The 25,007-nt window shown below is 39.7% G+C and overlaps 1 protein-coding gene across 1 annotated transcript in view; it reads left to right on the plus strand.

The window, feature by feature from the left end:
- Positions 1-25,007, plus strand: part of LOC149195673 (uncharacterized) — an 83,720-nt gene that overhangs the window by 13,092 nt on the left and 45,621 nt on the right. The window contains exons 3-4 of the mRNA XM_089407991.1: positions 12,793-12,971; positions 13,177-13,257. Of these exons, the coding sequence (XP_089264117.1) occupies positions 12,793-12,971; positions 13,177-13,257 (260 nt within the window). The remainder of the gene's footprint in view (positions 1-12,792; positions 12,972-13,176; positions 13,258-25,007) is intronic.

Genomic DNA, 25,007 nt, shown 5'->3' on the forward strand with positions numbered 1-25,007 from the left:
GCCTCTCTCTACTTCTGTGCTGGTCTCTTGGCACTATCTCTGCTTCTCTCTGCTTCTGTACTGGTTTCTCGACACTATCTCTGCCTCTCTGTTCAGTACTCACTGCAAACTGATCATTGATTCGACTTTTCTTAGCAAACCTCGCTCTAGAAAATTGAATGATTGATCACTCTGGTGTATTCTCCAACTGACCCTCAAGCCTCCTCTTATACTTTTCCTGTTGGTCCTTCAACGGCCGAGATTACATCTCTAATCAACGACTAAGATTAGATTTGGCTTGATCCATGTCTTTTAGAACATTCTAACCCAATTTTATATTAATACCCATTAATATTTTATTTTTCCTAAGTTTAGACTTAGGAACTCCATTAAAAATATTAATAATTTTAATATCTCCTAAACCGGAAAGAATCTGCCCAAACCATTTCTGGGTCTTGGAGATCTCATGTGCTTTAGCCTCTCCACGAATTTCCGTGGCTAGAGCACATCCGATGCTACCCAAATCAATATCCCAGACACAGAGGCTGACGAAGGGCCATGCAAAGGTAGCGGAGAGGGTGAGAGAGAGTCCGAGATTTTGTTGAGGAGAGTCAGTTTCAGAAGCCGGGAGTCAGGGTGTGAGACTAGGAGGTTGAGAGTAGAGACTCCGAGCATCAAATCGATCAATAGACTAAGTGACATAGAGCTTAGAGAGGTTGATGCAGAGCTTGCATGAGGATTCCGTAGAGTAGCGTAGGGCCTGTCAGAGGCCATTCATTCAGTATCTGGATCAACCGGGATTTTCTCAGTGATTGTGTGAGGTAATCTCACAAATCTTTCTGCCAGTATTTCTCTCTGTAACTGAATAACCCTGTGAGGTATTCAAAGATGTATTCAGAATTTGCTATTGCTTAATAATGATAAACCCTTAGAGCTGCTGCACCAGTTTTCCCGCATTGTATTCTTTAGTGAATAGTGATGGGGTTGTTTCCTTCCTTCCCCACGCGAGCCATGTCTTCTTCTTATTATTTCTGTCAATAGCGGTGATTGTAATAAGCCACCCAACTAAGCAAGAGTTTCAAGTCAAGTTTTGTTCGGATCCACCATCAATAGCTTGTGAAACCTGCGTAATAGATTACCGAAGGAAGTTGGAAACGCTTGTTCTTACGAATTGTTATGAGAGTGATTATGGAACCAACAAGCGTAGGACGGAGGTGATTCTCAAATTTCTTGCATCTGAAAATCTCCTGAGCAGACACCGTCACGACAATCTCCACCCGCTGAAATCCAATGCTCGTCTCTGTCGAATGTTCACATTTCCACTGCTCAACAGGAAGGTATCAGTATTCAATCGACAACACTCTCTGGCTTAGATCCAGAAGCTTTTTCTCTGCGTTCTGATCCTTTTTCATCCAGCCGTCGCTAAAACTCATAATGGTAGTTCATACGACAGGTTTTGTAGATCTCTTGACCTTCCCCAAGTAATATCATCAAATTTATATGGATCTTGTACAGAAGGAATCCCAGGTACCTACGAAAGTGGATTAGAGACATTATACGAAACCCAGTCTTCTCTAAACACTGAAATTTTCCAAGACTTTCAAATTAATAAAGAGATTTCAAGTCTCCAGCCAACAAAGGAATGTGTGCCTTTAAGAAGAATTCTGACGAGTCCGTCGGCATATATTGGTATTTCTTGCTTTCTGTAATTCCGACTTCAAATGTGGCTTCCTTTGTCTCTGGTTTTCCTGCAGCCAAAGACTATTAGTTCTGATGTAGCTATTGAATCTCAGTTGGTACAGTAGAAGTTTATTGAGTTCCAGATTTGGGATGTGTCTGCATTCATCACCTAGTTGAAGGTGGCATCAGGGAGTTCATTCACAGAAGCGTGAGATTTATCATCAAGAACAAGCTATTGTTTATTTCTGCGCTCATAATTTTATATATACCAGATGTAAAAGTTTACAGTCTGCTTGAGGGAATTCATATCTCTGGTCCATCGCTGTTTGGAAATCACTGTACATAGGGAATACATTTCTGAGTATATATTGGTCGGCATCCATCTTCAACTTCACTGCTGTACTGAAGACTGCGTTTTATTATTAATAAAGACTGCGCTCATTGATTCCTCTGAAGCCTGAAGCGTTGATACGTTTCTGGTGACTGCGTTTTTGGTATTAAAGACTGAAGACTGCTTGTGCTTGAATGATATTTAGTGTTGACTTCAATGGATGTTGGCCCTCTGCTCGTTATAGACACAGATCTGAATGATTGATGATTAATGTCCCGAGCATACTAAAGCTCCTCCCAACACATTCTCTGTTTGTTTGTTAAACAAAGTGAATTCAAATGCTCCTGCTAAACAATAGTCTGCAACGTACCCTCTCTGTGTTTAGCGTTGACTATGTATGAAACATTGAATTGAAGACCACTTTATTTTTCAGTATCTGATTTGAAGCTTTAGTCTTTGGAAGGCAAAGCGATCACAGAGAGAAACCAATTAAAGTTTTTTTCCTGGTGTCTGGTAATCTTCTAGAAGGTATACGAAGAAGGGAATTTGATTTCTTCCGGTTGCGCTTTAAGTTGGGTGTTACAGCAAAAAGGACATCAAACTTTCTCTGTCTTGGAGCTGAATACGTTGCATATATTATCACTGTGGTGTTTTCTCTGTAATGATGGAGCTTCTTTGATCTACAGCCACTATTCTTCCTAACATTTGCTGTTTGATTTTTCCCTTTAAGCTATAGGGCTCTCTTGTGCAACTTGAAGATATTTAGCAGCTTACATTTTTCTGTGGGATTTGGAGATTTTTAAGGTGTAGAAAAATGGCTAAGCTTGAAAGAATATTAGAATTATTGAGAACTCTAATCATGTCCACTGCTAACAGCACTGTCAAAATTAACAAAGCCTCTCTTTTAGACATTCAAACATGTCTGCAATATGCACAAGAAAAGATAGAGTTTTTGCAGCTTGAATCACAACTGCAGCAGGAAGAATTACAGCAGTGGAGTCATCATTCTGAACCTGTTTCTGTTCAGAACAATGAAGCAGACTCCCATAAACAGCAAGTCAATAATGTTACAGTTCATTCAGATAAAGCAGCAAAGTTACATGCAGATGCAGAGGTTCAGTCTGCACTTCCCAAGCCCATCATCAGACCTTGGGACCAGCTTGTCCACAACAAGCACAAAACTGGTCTTGGATATGACAAGGACTTGTCCTTTCATATTCCAGACTACTCAAAGCCCATTCAGTTTCAGAGTGCTGGATTTATTCATGACAGTTCACCTGCTTCTCATGACAGTTCAGCTTCAGCTGTTCCAGACTCTGCCCCTCTTCTACAGCAACAACAACAACAACAAAAACAACAGATCGTGAAATGCCAACACTGTGATCGAGTTGGCCATCTGAAAGATCACTGTTTTGATCTTCATCCATGTGAGCACTGTCATAAAACCAGTCATTCTTCACACAGATGCTTCAAAAACAAACGTCCTGCAAGAACGAAGATTCATCTTGGATGGATCGCTTCTTGGCAATGGGCATCAACAACCAAGAAGATATTCCAAACACATGTCAGAACTTGTTCCAGAGTATTAAACAGTCTTGCAGTTGAGTTTTCTCCATCTTCTCACCTTGTACCTGACAGGGGGGAAATGATGGTCATCTACAAGCTTCAAAGTCACATCAAGCGAGCCTGAGCCACAACCTGCCACACCAGTTTCAGAGTTGCAGCCAGAGACAAAGATGCCTGAACATGCCTTCAGTTGGCAATCTGGGACACTTCCTCTAGCAGAAGACTCCAGCTTCTTGCCAGTTTTGGAAGAGTTCCAGGAATTACAGAGTTGTTGGTCATCCTTAAACCATCACAGATTGAGAACACTTCCTCTAGCAGAAGACACCAGCTTCTTGCTAGTATTGGAAGAGTTCCAGGAATTGCATTAAGCATTCCAGAGTTGTTGGTCATCCTTAAACCATCACAGATTGAGAACACTTCCTCTAGCAGAAAACTTCAGTTTCTTGCCAGTTTTGGAAGAGTTCCGGGAACTGCACTAAGCGTTCCAGTGTTGGTGGTCATCCTTAAACCACCGCCCTTTTTTACCAACATTTCATAGAGCACATTCAGCCTAGTGCTGCCATGCATTTTTTGCACATTTTGTATTACAACTCTCTTCTTGGACTCATACATAACCCTTCGGATTAAGGGGGGGAATGTTGGACACCTAATCCTAAAGGGTTAGCGTGGAAGTTGAATGGGCAAAGCAGTCCAAGAGACCTTGGGATCTGAATCCCAAGAGTCACATATGTGTACTATAAATGTATATCTATTGTTAATAAAAATGGACTCACTGATTTATCTTTCACACCCTTTTGCTGTCCATGTGAGTTTAACACTTTTGTCCAAAAATAATGGTGTCTATTGTGATGTATTTTCTTTCTTGCTTAGTATCTTGTTTCCGCTTATAATTAAGTGAAGGCTGCAGTAGTATTTACTTCGATATTTACCTTGGAACACGGTAAATGACCTGTATGGATGAACAAGTAGGAGAAGTAACATCAATTTGCTGCAGTAGGGGTTCCTCTTGTGGAATTTTCACAAAAGGAAGGAAGGCCAAAATTCTCATAGGGTCAATGTAAGCTCTACACAGAGGGTGACGTAGGAGGCTCAACGCAGAGGCTAGGGAGGTAATTTCAGAGGAAAAATTAGCTGTGGGATGAGAGAAAATTCTCACAATAATTTTTCTAGTATTTTCCTCAGATTAGATTGCCAGTTGGGCATCTAAATTATTGTACTCAGAATTGTTGCTGAAGAATAATAATAAAACCCTCATTTGCTGCACCAATTTTCCTGCATTGGGTTTTTCCGAGGACAATTGTCCAAAAATAACTGTGTCAAAATTCTTGTGTGTGTGCTAGAATTTCTCAGTTTTCAGTATTTTATTTTCCGCAGTATTTTTATGGTGAAAATTGCAGTTGTGATTTTATTTGTTGTTTGCCATAGCAAATAAACTACATAATTAAATTTACAATTAGAAGGGTACTTTCCAGTTACTGCAATAGATAAAAATTTCACACCTTACTTTTCCAAGGGCAACATCTTCATCAAAGGTCACATCCCAACTGAACTCAATGTTCTTTTTACCTGGCACATATATCCTGTGAGCTTTAGAATTTTCACAATAGCCAACAAATGTACCTTTCTTTCCTAAAGCCTTTAACTTTGACCTCTACTCTTTTGGTACATGATAGAGACAGGGCAACCAAATATTCTCAAGTGTCCAACTTCTAGTTTCACACCTGTAAAGACTTCTTCAGGAGTCTTGTCCATCAAGGCTTGATGAGGGCTTCTATTTTGGACATATACTGCAATATTTGTAGCTTCTCCCCACAGAAACATAGGAAGTTTTTGATCATGAATCATGGCTTTGGCTGCTTCCAAGATGGCTTTGTTCTTCCTCTCAACAAATCCATTTTGTTGAGGGGTGTCTGGAACAATCACCTCTGTCTTAATTCCGGCTTAGTTACAAAAATCCTTGAAGTCATTTGAAGGGAATTCTCCTCCATTATTTGTCCTTAGGATCTTGATCTTCTTTCTAGTTTGATTTTCCACTAGAGCTTTGAAGTCCCTAAACATGCTGAAAGCTTGATCCTTGGTCTTCAAGTAGAAGATCTAAGTCTTACAAGAGAAGTCATCAATAAAGATTGCATAGTATAAATATCCTCCAAGAGATGTCACTGACATGGGCCCACAAAGGTCAGAACGAATGAGGAGGGAATGGTCCCTTGACATTCTTGCCACTAGCACATCCCTGACATACACCTTCATGATCCACTTGAATCTTGGGAATCCTTGAAACCATCTTGCTCAAGTTAGGCAAAGCCTTGTAATGAAGGTGAGCAAATCTCCGGTGCCAAAGCTCACACTGATTAGTGGTATCATGGACCAATGCTTGAATTGGTCGTCCACAAACTCTGTATAGGCCTTCATTTTTGACACCAAGTGTGAAGGTTGCCCTCAAGTTAGATCTCCTTGGCCAAGCAAGGACTTTTCCATTAATGAATGCAACTCTAAACCCTTTGTCTTCCATGGCAGAAATGGAGACAAGATTCTTCTTCAAGCTTGGCACATACAACACATCTTGTAGATGAATGGTTTGACCAGAATCCAAATGAAAAGAAACAGAGCCAGACCCTTTGACAGGATGAGTAGAATTATCCCCAAGTATAATTTTCAAATTAGTTTCCCTCTCAACCAAATTTGAGAGGACTTCACGATACCCAGTAAAGTGTCTAGATGCCCCACTATCCACCAACCAACTATCAATGCTATCTGAAGATGAGCTAGAAAGAGAAACAACAAGAAAATATTCAGATTGAGTATTAGCAACATTATCAACATACCTTGTATTCTTGGACCTCTTTTGAGGGTGTTGAGACTCTTCAACACTTGCATGGGCATCAAGACCTCCTCTTCTCCTTTTACTGCTGAAGTTGTTGCTATTTCCATTGTTGTTATTGTTGGGCCTTGGAGCACTTCTTCTTTCAGGACAATCTTGGGTTGTGTGGTCAAATTTGTCGTATTTTTAGCATTGGACTTTGGACAAGTCCCTTCTATTATTATTGAATGGTGGAGCTGGCTTCTTTGCCTTCCATTTGGAAGGTCTTCCTTCCCCTTTTCCTTTATTGACATTGGTTACAAAGGCTGTAGGTTCTCCCTCTTCTTGTCTTTGGATTCTTCCTGTGGAAATGAGCTTGGATTCTTCTCGAGTGCAAAAGCCCAAGAGTTCATCAAATGAAGGGAGCTCCTTTCTGCTACTAATGCCTATTATGAATGTCTCCCAAGACATGGGGAGTCCTCCAAGAGTCATCTGCACAAGCTCTCTGTTAGGTATGATTTCTCCCATAGAAAGAAGCTGATCTCTTATTTTAGAGATTCTCATGAAGTAGGTTGTTATAGATTCTGATTTGGTCATCTTGATGTCACGGAGTTGACTCTTCAAGGAAATGATGTGGTTGAGATTGTTGACCTCATACATCCCAATCAATTTGTCATACATCTCCTTTGACTTCTTCAGCTTGGACACATAAGTGATGAGATGATCCCTGAGAGAATCAATGATGATCTTCTTAGCCTTGATCTCACCCTTCTTGTACTTGGATTTGACATTGGCATTGGTATTCTCAAGAAGTTCATCTACCTTGCCCTCTGCATACTCCATTACATCATTCTCTTCAAGAGTAAGGTCCAGTCTAGCCCTCCATGCTGCAAAGTTGGAAGCATCATTTAGCTTCTCTTCAATCTTGAAGTAGGAGGAAGTCATCTTGTCCAAGCGAGTTGATCACCTATCAACAAGAGAAGTATCTCAAAGGGGTGTTCTCTGGCCTCCAATGGCTAATCTTCACCTCAACTTTGATCCCATGTTGATTTTTCACATGTTCTATGTTGCAATAATTACTTAAAACCTATGTCATAGGACACGTCCCTCACGGTCTCGTGTCCTCCAATTAAGACACGTGTTTTGGATGTGGTGAAAACGTGCCCTAATGCTTTTCGCTCTTAGGAAACGTGTCTCGTGAAAAGTGACATTTAAAACCTGCAACATGGGTTTTTTTTGTCATTGTTCGCCACCGAAGTCGAGTTTGCTCGTTTCCAAAATCAAATTTGTTGTGAAATGTGAAGAATTCCATCAGATTCGAGCGCAATTCTCACAACTTCACACTGAGAGAACAATTCACAACTTCACATCGACCTAGCCCTGGAGATGCACGAGACGAGCATTCTCGTGCTTTGTCGAGAGTTTGGAGCACTTAAATTTCTTGTAAGTTGTGTTAAAGCCTATGGAACTTAACTTTATTATACACCAGTGACCACATTTTATGACTAGTAACCATGTATAGATTGTGTGTTGAAAGAAAAAGCCCAACTCCCCGTCATGTGCTCACTCCTCACTACACCTTCGAGGTCTAAAGGGAGGGAAAGCTCGATTAATGCTCTGGTCAATAGTGAAGCTTGAACAAATATAAATTTATAATTTATAAACTACCTTATGTTAAGTTTGAACATGATCGAACTTGTTTGAAGTTATTAACATATGTTATAACATGAACAATGAGCATTGAACTGTGAACATCAATGATGTAGTCAATTAATAAACTAACTAGTAAATTACTAAATAGTAAATAGTGTATACTAAATACTAAATAGATATCATCATGATTCATATCTATATGGATCAGGCACTATCTTTTAGTATTTTTTAATATATATATATATATATATATATATATATATATATATATATGTCCCTTGTGTCTTGTTTCCAGGGTCGCTGTGTCTCGTGTTGAATACTCGTATTTACGTGTCCTCCGTGTCTCGTGTCCTCGTGTCATGTGACTTAGCTTAAAACAATTTCATTCACCCCAGTAACAATGAAGCAATTATAGATAGAACAATAAACAACAATGCACAATAGAAGATAGCCAAGCACATTGAAATTTGAGACACATTTTTGGTCAAAGACCAGGGCAAAGCCCCACAACGTGGAAAACCCATAATCAATTCTTCTTCTTCTTAGATATTCATGCAATGTTCAACTGAGATACAATCCAATAATACATCCATAAACCAGTCAAAGTCAAACCTTTGACTTTCCAAGTCAACCAAGTCAAAACCATTCAAATGAGAGAGAGAGTCAAATCTGGTCAATGATCACAGTCTACAATAGAGGGCCGAATTTCGGTTTGTGGAAGCTTGATCAACCATAGTCAAATAGTCCTTGCAATTCTTAGTGAAAGTCAACAATCAACCTTGTGGTCAACACCCAAAAAATAGAGTCAGAGATTTGGTCAACGCAGCAGAATATTCGGCCTTCTTTCCTAAGTCAGAACTTGGTCAAACAGAGTCAAAATCTCTTGCAACTTTCGGTCAAATGCCATAGTCAAATGCTGCGGTCAAACCCTAGTCAAAGCTTGCAGTCAACCTCAGTCAACATGCCCAAAACTAAGGTAATAAATGCAGTCAAACACAGTAAAAGATTCCTGAAATATTTGGCCTCCCAAGATAGTCCAAAAACTCGGTCAAACCGATCCAACTAGCCCAAGTCAACGCAGGTCAAAAGAGAGAGAAATATGTTGGTCAACACAAAACAAAAAATGTCTCCTTGCTCCTTCACACGTTTGAAATGCTCTTGCAATTTTAGAATGAATTGATGTGATGTGAATAGATGCCAAATGAGGGTCAATGATGGTCTTAGGAGGTGCCATTTCCACTTGAGGGGCTGATTTGTCCATCTTGAGGCCGACTTGGTCAAACCCAAATTTTGAGTTGTCTCCATGATTTTGATAATGAAAATTCCAATTGAAGCTGCCATTATGAAAGACTTGACTTAAGAAGAAGGCTCAAGCAATGATGAATAGGTAATGCACTTCCCTTGAACAAGTCAAACTAGGGCACACTAGACCTAGGGTTTGATGTAATAGCATGGAAAAAGGAATGTCCCAAGGTCAAGGTGTAAAGAAAAGGTTTCCAACTATGAGTATTTGTACAACAAATGCACATGAAACCTTCAACAAGACTTCAAGTTGAAGATTAACCAAATTAGGGTTTCTCCTAGGGAAAACAATTAGGGCAAGAGAAATTATGGATGAAAATGGAGAGATTGGTCACCAAGAGGAGGGGTTTTGAGTAAATCACTTCTACCCTTGTTCTTGAATCCCTCCAAGTCCCAAAATTCCTCTTCCAAGCATATTTGCACTAAGCCCTAATTGGGCCGCTTGGCCTTAAGAGGGCCGAATTAGAGAAAAGAGAGAAAATTCAATTTGTGGATAAAAGATGACTTGATCACCAACAAGACATGGCCAGTCCCTAGTCCTAAGGTTGATGGAGTCTATGGATTCTTAAAATTGGCTAAAACTAGAGTTAGGATGTCTTGATACCCTAGCAACAAAACCCTAACTATTACCTTTGTGGGATCAAAATTCACTTGTGAGAGCTAATGTAAGGTTCAACAAGGGGATTTCCATTCACATATCATGCAATGAGTAATGCATGCAATAATGAGACCTAGCTTCCATTCAATTTATCTTCAATAACAATAGTGCAATAGAAAACCCTAGATCATCAATTTATTCCATACATTAGACATAAAATCAGAAATTTTCAATAATAAAGCACTTACAAGACAATATGCATGAACAATCCAATTATTGATCCAAGGCAACTTCTCCAAAGACAAGAATAGTAGCATCCTAAAACCATGATTTGAGGGTTGGCCCTCAAATCCTTATCAATAGTTCTCTGTGGTCCCAAAATCCAGCTGGGGCACCACAAAGGGGGCTCCATGGGTTTCCAACTATTGATAATGTCCATCTCTACTCCATCATTGAGGGATTTCTAGGTGCTGCTAACCCTCCAAAGTCTGTGAAGATGTGACCATCCTCGTCTGGGCCCTGAATCAACTGCCATCCCTTACATGGTGATAAGGTCGACCTGGGGGCATGCTGGGTCCAGGTTTATTATCCTGAAGAATCATTAAATGTAGCGCAGAGAGGCAGAACGTCCTGGGTGTAGGAGGTGCCCAGGATCATGTGTGTTGTGCTACTGCTGTTCGGAGGTCCAAGGCTCTCAATGCTTCACTTGTGGGTGCCAATATACTTCTCTGGTGGACTGGTTATCTATGGGTAAGGTGCCTAGGACATGGGCTATTGAACCGCCTGATGATCATAACATAAAGTCCAGTCAAAGAAATCAGTCATTAGGGATAATAATCATTATTGTATCTAAGTGAACCAAACTTGAATGTAATGGGCTATTCAACACTTCAAATAAGGATTCCCTTCCAAAATCATGGCTTTGAACTCGCAATGGTGTTTCCTCCCTAGGTAGGAGTGGCTAAAGGACAACCCTATTAGGTGTTCCCAGCCACTAAGGGGAAGCAACGTTTCCACTGCAAATTTACTGTTTAAAAGTTGAGAATACCAGCGTATTTATTTTCAGAGTTTCAAATTTTAATTTGGGTAAAAATTATTTTCTAGACTAAATAATTGTGAGAAAAATAACTTAGATCTGGTGTTAAAATTTCAACAGATCAAAGAAGTTATTGTCTACTTTACAAATAGTTATTCAGCATTATTTTCACAGTTTCAAATTTTAATTTGGGTAAAAATTATTTTCTAGACTAAATAATTGTGAGATAAATAACTTAGATCTGGTGTTAAAATTTCAACAGATCAAAGAAGTTATTGTCTACTTTACAAATAGTTATTCAGCATTTTTAGGTTAACTTTCTCTATTTGCAGCATGCTTGCTGTCTGCTTATTTACTTGCTATTTGATTTCCTATTTATTTCCAAACAATAGTTTAGTTTGTGGTTATATTTATATATTCTATTCGTTAGTTGATACCTTTATTTGCAATAGGTAGGTTGAAAATTTCATCCAACACTGGCTCTCATCTGACTGATGAGTCAATTGTCAAACAAGTGGCAAATGACTTGCCATACCTGGCATTAAGTGGGGGCCAGTTGCATATCATGCTTTTCAACGTTATGCCTCATTTTGTGGCAGCTTCAAAAGTTGATTTTTGGAGTGTATTTTAGAGGATCATGTGGTGTATACAAGACGCATAAGGTTGCGAGATTATGGATAGCAGATTGGAATATTTTTGGCAGATTGACTTCTACTATTATCAATTCAGTCAAGGTGGAATGCAGGCATCTTCTAAGACACATCTTTGTCCAAAGATGTTTGTAATTAGGGACCCTTGTGCCTTGATGCCTCCACACATTAGCCTTATGCACTCGGCCTTAGTCCCTCTGTCCTGATCTTCCCTTTCACCCCACCATCACCATCTTCCATAGTTGCAGTCCCTTCCTCTACATCCTCACCCTCCACACCAACTTCCTTTCCCTTCCATGCGACTTCCCTGTCCTGTTTTGCTCTCAAGGGGAAGGTTGTAGGAGTGGTTTCCCTTGAGGTCAAGTGATTCTAATGGGCATAATCCCTTTCTTATGTTCAACCACACTTGAAGCTATATCAATCAATGCTATTCTATTTATCATATGCCTTAATGAGTTTATTGAATTACTCTTGAAGCTGTAAATCAATCAAAACTCTTTGATTTCTTTATCTATCTTAATGTTTGTGATTATTGTTAACTAAGGCTCTATTTTCTAAATGGTTTTTGATCATATAAGATAGGAGCTACTCTTCCATGTGTGTAGAGACTAAATTAGAAAAAAAATTCATTTCTTTTATTAGAGAAACACGCATAGAGTTGTTCAATATTGAAGAGGAATATCAAGTAACCCCTCATTGTTCCACAAGTATATTGCATTAGATATACATGAAATTATGCTAAATCCTTTTAGTATTAATTTCTGTTTTGTACACTTTCTTGATTAATTATATATGCTGTAACTTATACTCTAGGACACTGATGTCAATTCTTCATTTCCTTCTCTAAGGAGAACCAATGCGACTACAATTGAAATTTGTTGCTTCTTTTCCAGTGGATTAGGGTTTCAGCTCCCCTGGCTTGACACTGTTGTGTTCTTTGCTATTGCTTTTGCACTACACAATATTGTTTTGTTTCTTTATGATCTTTCCCCTTCTATTTATCATGGAAGTTATTTTGGTATTTGAATTGTTTCAAGTCTTATAACCAGATCTTTACTGGTTTGCATTTCCAAGTTTTATACCCAATTAATCAAGACAAACGACAAAATTTAGTTACCTTTGATGTCTTTACTAGTTCTTTAGTATTTTAAATAATTGTGCAATTTCATGATTGCTGTTCACTTTTATCATGGACAGATAAAAGGGAAAATACTAAAGCAACTCCATCAGATGCTGTGGCAGGCACGGCAGATGCACACTCTATAGATGTTGTTATTCTGTCAAATGGTCCTGGAGAAGTTGTAGCATGGGTAAAGCCTGTAGTACGTGCTTTAAGGCAATACTTCAAGGCCAAAAGATCAAACCTACGCATCTCGGTATGCATGTTGTTTGTGAAGCACTTAATTCTATGTTAGTCAGAAAAAAATATGGGGAGCATGAGACTTAAATTTCAGAATAAATGAGTATTTACTCATCATTTTGCTTGTCCATTTGAAAGATTGTGACATATTTGCTTTGTTAAATTTAAAAAAAAAAAAAATGTGATGGCTAATATTATGTGTCACATTTTTTGGATACTAGGTTCTCCTCTGTCCATGTCCTCATGCCTCCGGTGGAGAAATGAAAGTCATCCAGTCTTTTGAAGAAGTCGATAGATGTCTTGTAAGTAATAAAACCATCTAAATTATATAGCCATGTTTGCCAATTTAAGATCTTTTAACAGAAATTATCATCATGATATCTATGCCTCATTTGAGCTTTAATTAAGCTAATCACCACTAGAATATTTTTTTTTGGTATTTTGAAAATCATGCAAACATGTGTTACTTGTGAATCTATATTGGAGAAGCTTTTGTGTAATCACGACATGAGATTTCACAATAGAGTGTAAAAAGTCTTAAATTTGTGTAATCATAAGGGTGTAGGCAAAGTTGGAGCCTAATTAAAAGGAAATACCCTATTTATTTGGAAATTTGGGCTTTGTTACCACACAATATAGCAAGGCCCTAAGGAAGGGAAACCTAAGGGACAACTACTAGACTAAGTGACAACAATGGGACAATGACCCACTATCACTTAGGTCAAAGTCCCCTGTTTTTTACAGACTTTCATTGATGGGAGGAGTCCTAGCAGGAAGGGAATCACTAAGAAAGAATGGATCAATGATTTAGGTATAGTGTGATTCCACCAAGCCCATTCAAGGAGAGACACAAATGCTTCAAGGAGGCTAACATGCTCTCGAAGAAAGGCTTTAAAAAGAAGAGATCAAGACTTAGGGTTTGAGATATGATGATGGTAATGGGCGTTCCTAAGGTCAAGACTTTAGGAGATGTAGTGTTAGAAAATCAGAAAGACAAAAAGATTTTCTTATGTTGATAATTACTTGTGATATCTTTGTGTTCTTATTAACTTTCTTATGTTCTTTTATCTTTGTTTCATCAAGCAATCATCAAAACAAAACATGAAGATCAGGGACACCAGATATAGGTGCTCAGTTAGGGCTAAAACCCCTCTATAGGGGAAAACCCAATCAAACTCTTCCACTAGCAAATTCAAGTTGAGATAGACCAAGACCCTAGACCAAAAGACCTTCCTCCTCCACCAAGTCAACCTTCCAATATGATTCAACAATCTTTAGTAGTTTCTTCTTATCCAATAGCTACAACCTAGCAATAACCCCGAATTTCTTCCCTTAGCAACTCAGAATTTGTTAATTTTAGGTATGTTATATGCTTAGAGCAATTTATTTCAATTTTCACAGTTAGCTCAATATATTTTCCAGATTAGCAATCACATCAGCATTAAAGTAAACTACAGATAGAACATAAACATAAATCGCAGAAGACAAGCCAAGACAAGAGGACACAAGATGTGGCGCTAGCCAGGGACAAACCCCAATGTGGGGAAACCCTTGATCAATTCTTCTTATATGTTCTTCAATAGTTTAGCAGAGAGAGAGAGAGAGAGATAGTACGTTTACAACATAAGTCAACACTTTGACTTATCTAGACAAGAGCATGGATCATCTCTAAAAGATGATACATGAGATCAGTTGAAGACATGCTGCTTCAACTAATTCTCCAAGGTGACTCCTTCACCTATTGTTGTGCTGCATTTCGTCATCATGTTGCACCTCACTGCGCTGCACCCTGCTGCACCCATCATCACTATGCTGCATCTCATCACGCTTCATTAATCATGACTGTACCCATCACTGTATTGCATTATGTGCCATTGCTGCACCATGTTGCCATCCTGACCTATGTGTTGGCTGCACCTTGCTTGCTTGCTTGTTTTCCCTAGCATGCTTGTTGTCCTTAACATTCTTGTTGTTGCATGCTAGTTGTCCCTTGCATGCTAGCTGTAACATTGCATGCTTGGTGTGTTTGCTGTTAAGTACCATACAACTGTCCCAATGTTAGTTAGCTGTCCCATGCATGTTGCTCTCCTTCAGAGATAGATGCTCCGGCTATTTCGGCAGTTCTCGGTAGTTCTGGCAGTTCCGGAAGTTCTGGTTGTTCCCAGCGGTTCCGGTAGTTTCGACATTTCTGGCTTTTCCGGCAGTTCCGGTAGTTTCGGCATTTCCGGCAGTTCCGGTAGTTTTGGCATTTCTGGCTTTTCCGGCTTTTTTGGCAGTTCTGGATTTTCTAGCAGTTGCGGCTTTTCTGGCAGTTGCGGCTTTTCCGACAGTTGCGACTTTTTCGGCTTTTCTGGCAGTTCTGACTTTTCCGGCATTTCCAGCTTTTCCGGCAGTTCCGGCTTTTCCGACAGTTCCGACTTTCCGGCATTTCCGGCTTTTCCGACAGTTTCGATTTTTTCGGCTTTTTTGGCAGTTCCGACATTTCTGGCTTTTCTGGCATTTCTGGCTTTTCCGGCAGTTCCGGCTTTTTCGGCAGTTCCGGCTTTTCCAGTAGTTCTGGCTTTTTCGACAATTCCGGCTTTTTTCCCTCTGGATCAGGGCAACGTTATTCCTTAGGATCTCTCCTCCTACTAAAACCCAAAGACAAGTAGAGAGAGGAAGAGATCCCAAGTGTGTTGAAATGACTTGAAGGCCACCTCTATTTATACTAAAACGTTGAGCACATGTGGGGTTTATTTGGTTGCTGGCCGACCTTGACAAATTGTCTTATAACGCAAATAAATTCATAACTCCATGAATACCTATCGGAATCGGATGATCTTTAGATCAATCCTACACCTCTCAATAAGAGGGATCCAAGAAAAATATCAGTTGCCATAAATAAGATGACCCACATGGAGTTTGGCCCTAGTTTCCAATTTTAACACTCCCTCTCAACTAGGGAGAACTCCATCCATTGATCCATATGTCTGACTGTACTATCTCTGCCATCAGTGCCTTGCACTGCTCTGATCTGCCGAGCTCTGCTTTGCTTTGATCTGCTGAGCTCTGCTATGTGAACCATGAAGAAGAAGAATTGATCGAGAATGTCTCGACCATTCTCTACTGACCCGAAATCAGTTTCATCTCAAGAGAGTGTGTCACATCACTCTTACTGACCCGAAGTCAGTTTTATTGATCCCAGATCAATATCACAAGAGAGTGTCTCAAACCACTCATACTGATCCCAGATCAGTTTCATTGATCCCAGATCAATGTCACAAGAGAGTGTCTCAAACCACTCATACTGATCCCAGATCAGTTTCATTGATCCTAGATCAATGGAGGTCATCCTAGCATAGGGAGTACGCTAGATACAGCGATGCATCCATCGATAGTATTACTATGGTCCCTATCCTCATTTCCCTGCTCATTGATCAGATGAGAGGTACTTCCCCCGAGTCCTAGACTGCATGGGTAGGATGCCTCAACAAGAGAACTAACCATCCTGTCCACAGGAGAACGAATCATCCTGTCAGTGGATGCCACAGAGAACTAGTCATCCTGGCTCACAGGAGAACTAATCATCCTGTTCCACAGTTGCCACAGAGAACAAATCATCCTGGCCCACAGGAGAACTAATCATCCTGTTCCACAGTCGCCACGGAGAACTAATCATCCTAGTCCACAGGAGAACTAATCATCCTGTTCCACAGTTGCCACGGGAGAACTAATCATCCTAGCCCACAGGAGAACTAATCATCCTGTTCCACAGTTGTCATGAGAGAACTAATCATCCCAACCCACAGGAGAACTAATCATCCTGTTCCACAGTTGCCACGGGAGAACTAATCATCTCGTTCCACAGTCGCCACGGGGTATCACAAGGGAAGGTTGAACTTGTCATCTTGTACATAGCGCACCACCAGGGGAGGGTGAGTCGCCCTGTGGTCGTATGTTGCTCCAGTAAGTACCCCAAGCCCCCAGAGCTCCCAGAGTTGAATGCATGCAACATGCAGGACCCTTATAAGAAGGTCTCTCAATGACTCCAAGTCGTTCGGGAAAGTCACAAATTTGACCTTTCCTTGGATCTTTGACAAAATGTTTGCGACCTGTACATCAGTCTCAATGCGATGGAGCCTCCTCGCTCATCGACTTACCATATCCCAGATAAGGCAGTATCTGATGTCTATCTGCTGGAGCAATCATCGAATACAGGATTCCTCAATAATCGAATACCCCCTCTGGTTGTCACAAAGAATCACAGTGGTATTCATCACGTGTACAAACAACTCACTTAAGAGCTTCTGCAAACGTGCAGCTTCACACGAGATCATACTTGTAGCTATGTATTCGGTCTCGGCGGTGCTTATAGCAACTAACTTCTGCTTCCTGCTCATCCATGATATCGAAGCAGAATCCAAAGAGAACCAGCACTGAGAAGTGCTCTAGTGATCCTCCACACTGCCTGCCCAGTCAACATTCGAATAATCATGCAGTTTCATATTTTCAGCAGTGTATCTCAATCCATGAGAGATTGTGCCGCGAAGATATCTCAGAAGATTCTTGGCACCAATCCAGTGAGGTTCAACCAAATATGAGCTCACCATTCTAACTGCAAAACATATGTCCGGACGAAAGTTCACGAAGAACATCAACGCGAATGAGTTTTTTTGGCGCCGTTGCCGGGGATAGAGTTTTTCTGTCCTTGGTGTTTCAACGACTTTTCATCATTTATCGTTCATCTTTTTATCATTCATTTGAGTCGGCAACGCCAACATTTTTTGGCGCCGTTGCCGGGGACAGAGTTTTTCTGTTCCTGGAGTTTCATCGACATTCACCTTATCATCTTTCTCATCTCTCATCTTGTGCTGGCAAATTCAACCTTTTGGGTTATCATTTGGATCTTTTATTGCTTTATTTTTCGCCATATCAGTAGCATCTCTTCGGTCTGTTTTTTGTTTGGGTGGCGACTCCACTTTCTCATTTTTCCCAGACAAGAAGCTTTCCTCATATCTGCTTGTGGTTACTTTTTGGATCCTAGAATCAGATTCATTGTTCAAGTGGCGACTCCACTTCTCTCATCTCTTAATTTTCTTGAGCAGAAATCTCTTTCTATCATCCATTTGATCCTTCATTGTTCATCATGGATTATTCATTTAAACCATGTCATTTTACTGATAATCTCCATGATCTTCCGAAAGAGGCCGTTGGTAAATTATTTAAGTTCTCGGGTGGTGATTCGGTCACTGTTGAACAGCATTTAAACAGGTTTACTTGTGTAATGATCTTATATTGTAGATTTCCTCAATATAATCATGAAGATTTCAAGATGCGTCTATTTGTCCATTCTTTAGAGGGTGATGCCTTGAATTGGTTTAATAATTTTCCTAATGATTTTTTCACTTCTTTACAAGACATTCTCAATGCTTTTAAAGATAGATATGATAGTCCAAACAGCTTGCCTTCTGCCTCTAAAATTGTGCAACAGAATGAAAGTAATTTGATAAGAGGTCCAGCTGAAAGATCCCAAGACGATTCATCATGTCAGAATGTGTCATCCACCGGAAATATTGCAGATCAAGTTCATGATAGTGAAAAATCAGGGACAAATGACAATGAAAGGGAAGAGCAAAAGCAAATTTTACGAAATCTAATGATGCTGGTAAGGAATATGGAAATCAACCAAACTAATTATGTCAATGATGTGAAAACTTTATGCACCCACCTGGAAAAACGTAATAGGGAGATTGAGGTCACGCAAAGTCACCATGCTAGAGAAATTGAGGCCATGAAAACTAAATATGAAACAGAAATTGGAAACATGCATAGCAAGATGTCAGTCTTAGAAGAGAATATGGTGACCATTAAAGCTGATCATGATAGGGAAATTGACTCTATGCAAAACAAGTTATTAACTATGGATGAGGAAATGACTATCATGACGTTCAATCATAATAATCAAGTGGCTGACATGCAAGCGAATCATAAAGAAGAAATAAATTTTATGCAGCATTGCTTGATGGACATAAAGGAAAAGAATGTTAAAGTAATAAAAGACATGCAAGAACACCATGCCAGACAAATCAGTGCTACAAGGGATGAATGCTCTAGACAGATGAATGCCATTAGAATACAGGTTCAAAGGTTTCAACAATTGGAAGATAAGAGAAACCAGCAAACATCAACAGATCAGGAGTCTTCTCATTTGCTGCAACAAGATTCATCTTATTATTGGGAGGTTGTTGATTCGATTGAAAGATGGTTGATTGAGGGTGATCCAGACAGACTTAAGAATGATAAAGATCAGATGCAAGATGAAGAAAGACATAGCACGCATATCTTACATACTTCATCTGATAGCTTTGAAACAGAAAGTACCAGGTCATCAGTAATTCAACCAGCCAGAAAGAAAAAGCGCAAGAGAAAGAAAATGAGAAGAAGATTTGACGCATCAGACGGCCGCAAGCAGCTTGATTTTCAGATAGGAAAGAGTCCTACCATATGCAAAATGGGATATGGCACATCCGACAAGCAGCCGACAGATTTGCCTGAAAGCAGGCAAATGCTCAGTATGCACTATATTGAACACATCTGATGTCGTAGGGCATCCTTTGTATCGTATTTCTAACCCTACTCCTTGTTTTTTCCGCATTTTCGTTTCTGCTTTAGATAGTTAATAAATGAAGAGCTTGTATCTTTATTGTGCTTAATGTATATGATGATTTTGGATGGACGCTACTTATTTTTGTGTTGTATGGATGCAGATTCTGGATTCTCACATTCCTGCAAGTAGCAACGTGTCCCCAAGTAGAGCCAGATGTTGACCTCTACTGGTCAACTTCCCATGCAGTACACCCTCTTTTCTTGGCAGTAAGGGGTAGCACCTGAATGACGTGTCCGTGCCAGCCTACAGTCATCAGCAGCTTGATCATTTCAATTGTAAACCCAGTCTGCATGTATGAATTGTAAATAATCTAAGCAGATCAGAGTCATGTATGTAAAATTGCCTAGGTGGACCTAACTTTCTATGATAATCTATGTCCCGGAAGGTTTTTCGTCTCACCGATCCATGGATCGGCAGAGTTTTCCTTCAAACCTGACCCCAAAGCCGGGATGGATTTTGTCATTAGAACTTTAGGAGAATCCTAGTGTGTTAATACGCTAGATTATAGTTGTGTCGCAGAACTGGGTGATTTATGAGGGTCTGTGTTAAGTGGGCTTGTCCCCTTGAGATGTAAGTTGTAAAAGTCATGATGTAATGTGTCTTGAGGGTCGAAAAATGTTTTAAATCCCCTCGTGAGTCCTAAGTCCTAGGTCCTGGGTGATGTTTCCAAAGGTTTAGTTCGATGATCCATTTAAAAAATGAAATAAAATAATAAAATAAATAAAAAATTAAAAAAAAATGAAATAAATAAAAAATAATAAAAAAAATTTAAAAATTTAAAAAATAATAAAAAAATAATAAATAATAAAAAAATTTAAAAATTTAAAAAAATGAAATAAAAAAAAAATAATAAAAAAAAATTTAAAAATTTAAAAAATAATAATAAAATAATAAATAATAAAAAAATTAAAAAAATTTAAAAATTTAAAAAAATGAAATAAATAAAAAATAATAAAAAAAAATTTAAAAATTTAAAAAATAATAATAAAATAATAAATAATAAGAAATTTTAACAATTTAAAAAATAATAATAATAAATTAATTGAATAAATCGACGAATGAGATCAAGAGATGTCTTGATCTTCATCAACGGTCGAGATCATTTCTACATGGATCATTCGAACTAGCCGTTGGGATCATTTCCTTTATATAGGGTCTTAGGTGGTCATTTGAGATTCATTCGATCTGTGAGTCAGATACTGAAGAAGCTCTCTTGTAAATCTGTTTCTAGTTAATAAAGGAAGACTTTGGGGTCCATATCTTGCTGGTGTTACTCTCTTGGAATGCTATGAGATCATTTCATTTTCTGCATATGTTATTTTCAGCCATTAATAATAGCTTTTCGTAGAGTATTGTGAGCACAGGTATCTTGTTCACTTGCTGGGGTTTGGGTGCTGTTAGGGTTTCTGAAGTAATGGCAGGTATCTCCATTACTGTTTGAGATCTAGCAGCATTTTTGCCCTCTTTGTTGACGGTTGTTTTGAGCTGTGCAGAAAACATTTTCTGAAGGAAATTTGTGGGCGTTCGGGGAAGTTCTCGGCTGAACCAGCCAACTCCCGCAAGCATTTTTTTTGCTGAGCCCAGTTGGACTTGATCCTGGGTCTATCATTCGGTTTATTTTTCTAAGTTTGCATGAGAGATTTTCTGAAGTTCTTCACAGTGACGATCTGAAATTTCTGTTCTTTAAAATGTTTTCCGTGCTTATTGCTGAATCTGGCTGTTAAGGGGCCAAATCTGTAAATTAATTAGCTGATCTAGGGTTTTAATTTTTGCTTTATGCAGTTTTTTATTAGGGTTTAGGGTTTTTTTTTTTTTTTGGTTTCATTTTAGCACATTCATCTTTTCAAAGTTTTTTTTTTTATCGCTGGATATCGTTTTGGTCATGTGATTTAGCTGATGATAGATGGTTGCTGTCCATGGTCCATGTTCCTATATCATTTAACAAGTAATCGTTTCTACATCAATCTCTTAAGGCACTGGTCTGCTCAATTAATCAAATCCATCGCGTCCTTTTTATAGCGTATCTCGTGTCTCCCAACCAACTGGTCGACAGTTGGTCTCATCATTTCACAGGGACTACCCCCCTTAGCCGCGGGAGACAGGCTTAAACGGAGGGATCGGGGATGAGAGTGATAGCCCCCGGTCTGAGCGTTGTCGTGTCAATCCGCGCGACAACAAGTTTATGAAACTCAGAGGCATTTCCCAAATCTGGTCCGTCATCACTACCATATAACTTCTGAAAGTTAAGATCCTCGAGGTAGTCACAGGCTTGTAGTTTATCATTCCACATCCGGAATCCAACTCCCTCTTACTTTTGCAAATGAGAGGGTTTGCACCTGTCAGAAATAGGTCATCCTCATAAGGTGTCGGTATGAGAGGTCTATCATCCACAACCCTCGGGTAATGGTTTGGATCGGTTTGACTCCTAGTGAATCTCAGCTTCATCAGACAGCTATCAATCCTCTCATACTATTCCCGGGGTGTTTTGCTTCAAGCCATAGAGGGCTTTCTTCCACCTGTATACATGAGATTCCCGATCATGAATCTCAAACTCCTCGCGTTGTTCCAAACCTGTGGACCTGCTAAATGAGAGGAATGGTCCCCTTATAAGACTTTCCTTCGGTACATCTTAGACATGTACCTTCATGCTCTACTTGAATTCAGGCATCCCTGTCACCATCTGACTCACAGACCTCCGGTGCTATGTGTCAATGGACATGATCCCCAATGGACCATCCTGCAACTTGATACAAATTGCCAACCCTGAACCCATGAGAAAAAGCATCTTTGAAAATTATATTTTTTAACACGTACCTTTCCATCGATGAACGCCACCCTAAAACCTTTGACTTCTAGTTCCGAGATGGGCACCAGGTTCTTCTTGCGATCAGGTACATAAAAGAGATTTTGTAAATGAATCGAGTTACCCTTATTCAATTGAGAGTTAACATTCCCTACACCCTTTCCGGGATAGGTGGCATCGGCTCCAAGTATAATCCCACGATTGTTTCCATCTCTACCAAATTAGAGAGTGCACCCATCTATCCGATGAAGTGTCTTGAAGCACTACAATCTATAAGTCAGATTCCCAAAGAATTTGAAGGAGAGGGCCAATACAAGATAATGCTTCTTTATCTTATCATAAACAACATTTGATTCTTCATATCCCGACGTTCCTTGTTTTCTATGAAGAGTTGGCCATTTCCTTGATGACATGCATTACTTGTCATTCCTTTGATCATTGAAGATGTCCCTGGAATGATTGTTATCATCATCAAGTGATGTGTCCTTGCCATTCGGACACTCCTTCGCATAATGGCCAAACTAGTTATCTGCCTTACCTTCCACCTTGAGATCCGGTCTTCCAATGAAGTGATCTTTAGGTAGGCCATATTCCGCTACGCCATTCTGATAATATTCTCTGCTTCGACTTCACTTTTGGTGAATTTGAAGAGGGATGAGGAATCCACTGATCCTTTTGTCCTTTCCCAACTGTCTTCGGTGATTGCTCTTTCACTCTTGCTTGGGCATTGTCTTCACCTCAGCTCTGGTACCATGTTAATTTTAGGTATGTTCTATGCTTAGAGCAATTTATTTCAATTTTCACAGTTAGCTCAATATCTTTTCCAGATTAGCAATCACATCAACATTAAAATAAATTGCAGATAGAACATAAACATAAATCACAGAAGACAAGCCAAGACAAGAGGACACAAGATGTGGCGCTAGCTAGGGACAAACCCCAATGTGGGGAAACCCTTGATCAATTCTTCTTATATGTTCTTCAATAGTTCAACAGAGAGAGAGAGAGATAGTACATTTACAACAGAAGTCAACATTTTGACTTATCCAGATAAGAGCATAGATCATCTCTAAGAAGATGATACATGAGATCAGTTGAAGACATGTTGCTTCAATTAATTCTCCAAGGTGACTCCTTCACCTATTGTTGTGCTGCATTTCGTCATCATGCTGCACCTCACTGTGCTGCACCATGCTGCACCCATCATCACTATGCTGCATCTCATCACGCTTCATTAATCATGATTGTACCCATCACTGTATTGCATTATGTGCCATTGCTGCACCATGTTGCCATCCTGACCTATGTGTTGGTTGCACCTTGTTTGCTTGTTGTCCCTTGCTTGTTTGTTGTCCCTAGCATGCTTGTTGTCCCTAGCATGCTTGTTGTTGCATGCTAGTTGTCCCTTGCATGCTAGCTGTAACATTGCATGCTTAGTGTATTTGCTGTTAAGTACCATACAACTGTCCCAATGTTAGTTAGCTGTCCCTTGCATTTTGCTCTCCTTCGGAGATAGATGCTCCGACTGTTTTGGCAGTTCCCAACAGTTCTGGTAGTTTTGGCTATTCCCGGTAGTTCCGGTTGTTCCCGGCAGTTCCGGCAGTCCCGGTAGTCCCGACAGTTCCGACTTTTTCAGCTTTTCTGGCAGTTCCGACTTTTCCAGCATTTCCGGTTTTTCTGGCAGTTCCAGCTTTTCCAACAGTTTCGGCTTTTCCAGCATTTTCGGCTTTTCTGGCATTTCCGGCATTTCCGATAGTTTCGGCTTTTCCGGCTTTTCTGGCAGTTCTAGCTTTCTGCCCTCTAGATCAGGGCAACGTTATTCCTTAGGATCTCTCCTACTAAAACCCAAAGATAAGTAGAGAGAGGAAGAGATCCCGTGTGTTGAAATGACTTGAAGGCCACCTCTATTTATACTAAAATGTTGAACACGTGTGGTTTATTTGGTTGCTAGCCGACCTTGACAAATTGTCTTATAACGCAAATAAATTCATAACTCCATGAATTCTTATCGGAATTGGATGATTTTTAGATCAATCCTACACCTCTCGATAAGAGGGATCCAAGAAAAATATCAACTGCCATAAATAAGATGACCCACATGGAGTTTGCCCTAGTTGCCAATTTTAACAGAATTTCAACCCAGCTTTAGGACTGCAGTTTCGGCGCTTCCAATAGCTCAGCAGCTCAGCATGTGTGAGGGACAATTTCGACTTCTTGTGCTTGATAGAGACCTCCTTCTCCTTTGCTAGCCTTTTCCTCCTTGTCCCTTGAATTTCACACTTTTTCTTGCCCCAGAAGTTGCAGATCGAACTTGATGAGTGAGATTACCAAATGAGGTCGAGTTGTTGCCTTTATATAGGAGATTTTGCCCTTCAATTAGGCCGAATTGTCTAGTTTGAGGCCGACTTGGTGGAGGAGGCCTAATTGACCTAATTTACATTAATTTTTTTTTATTTCTTGACAAACCAAGCCCAAGAAGGGTCTATTACATTATGACATAGACAAGGAATATTGAGAATCACGATTGTCGTTAGACCAAAACTCACAGGTGTTAGTCAACGATCGCATCGCTAGAGATAAGGATCCACGAGAGGCGGTTAGTC

This window comes from Pinus tabuliformis, chromosome 2_2 (genome assembly GCF_031772625.1).
Source record: "Pinus tabuliformis cultivar Carrire ecotype Pingquan chromosome 2_2, CPIR1, whole genome shotgun sequence".
NCBI classification, from domain to species: domain Eukaryota; kingdom Viridiplantae; phylum Streptophyta; class Pinopsida; order Pinales; family Pinaceae; genus Pinus; species Pinus tabuliformis.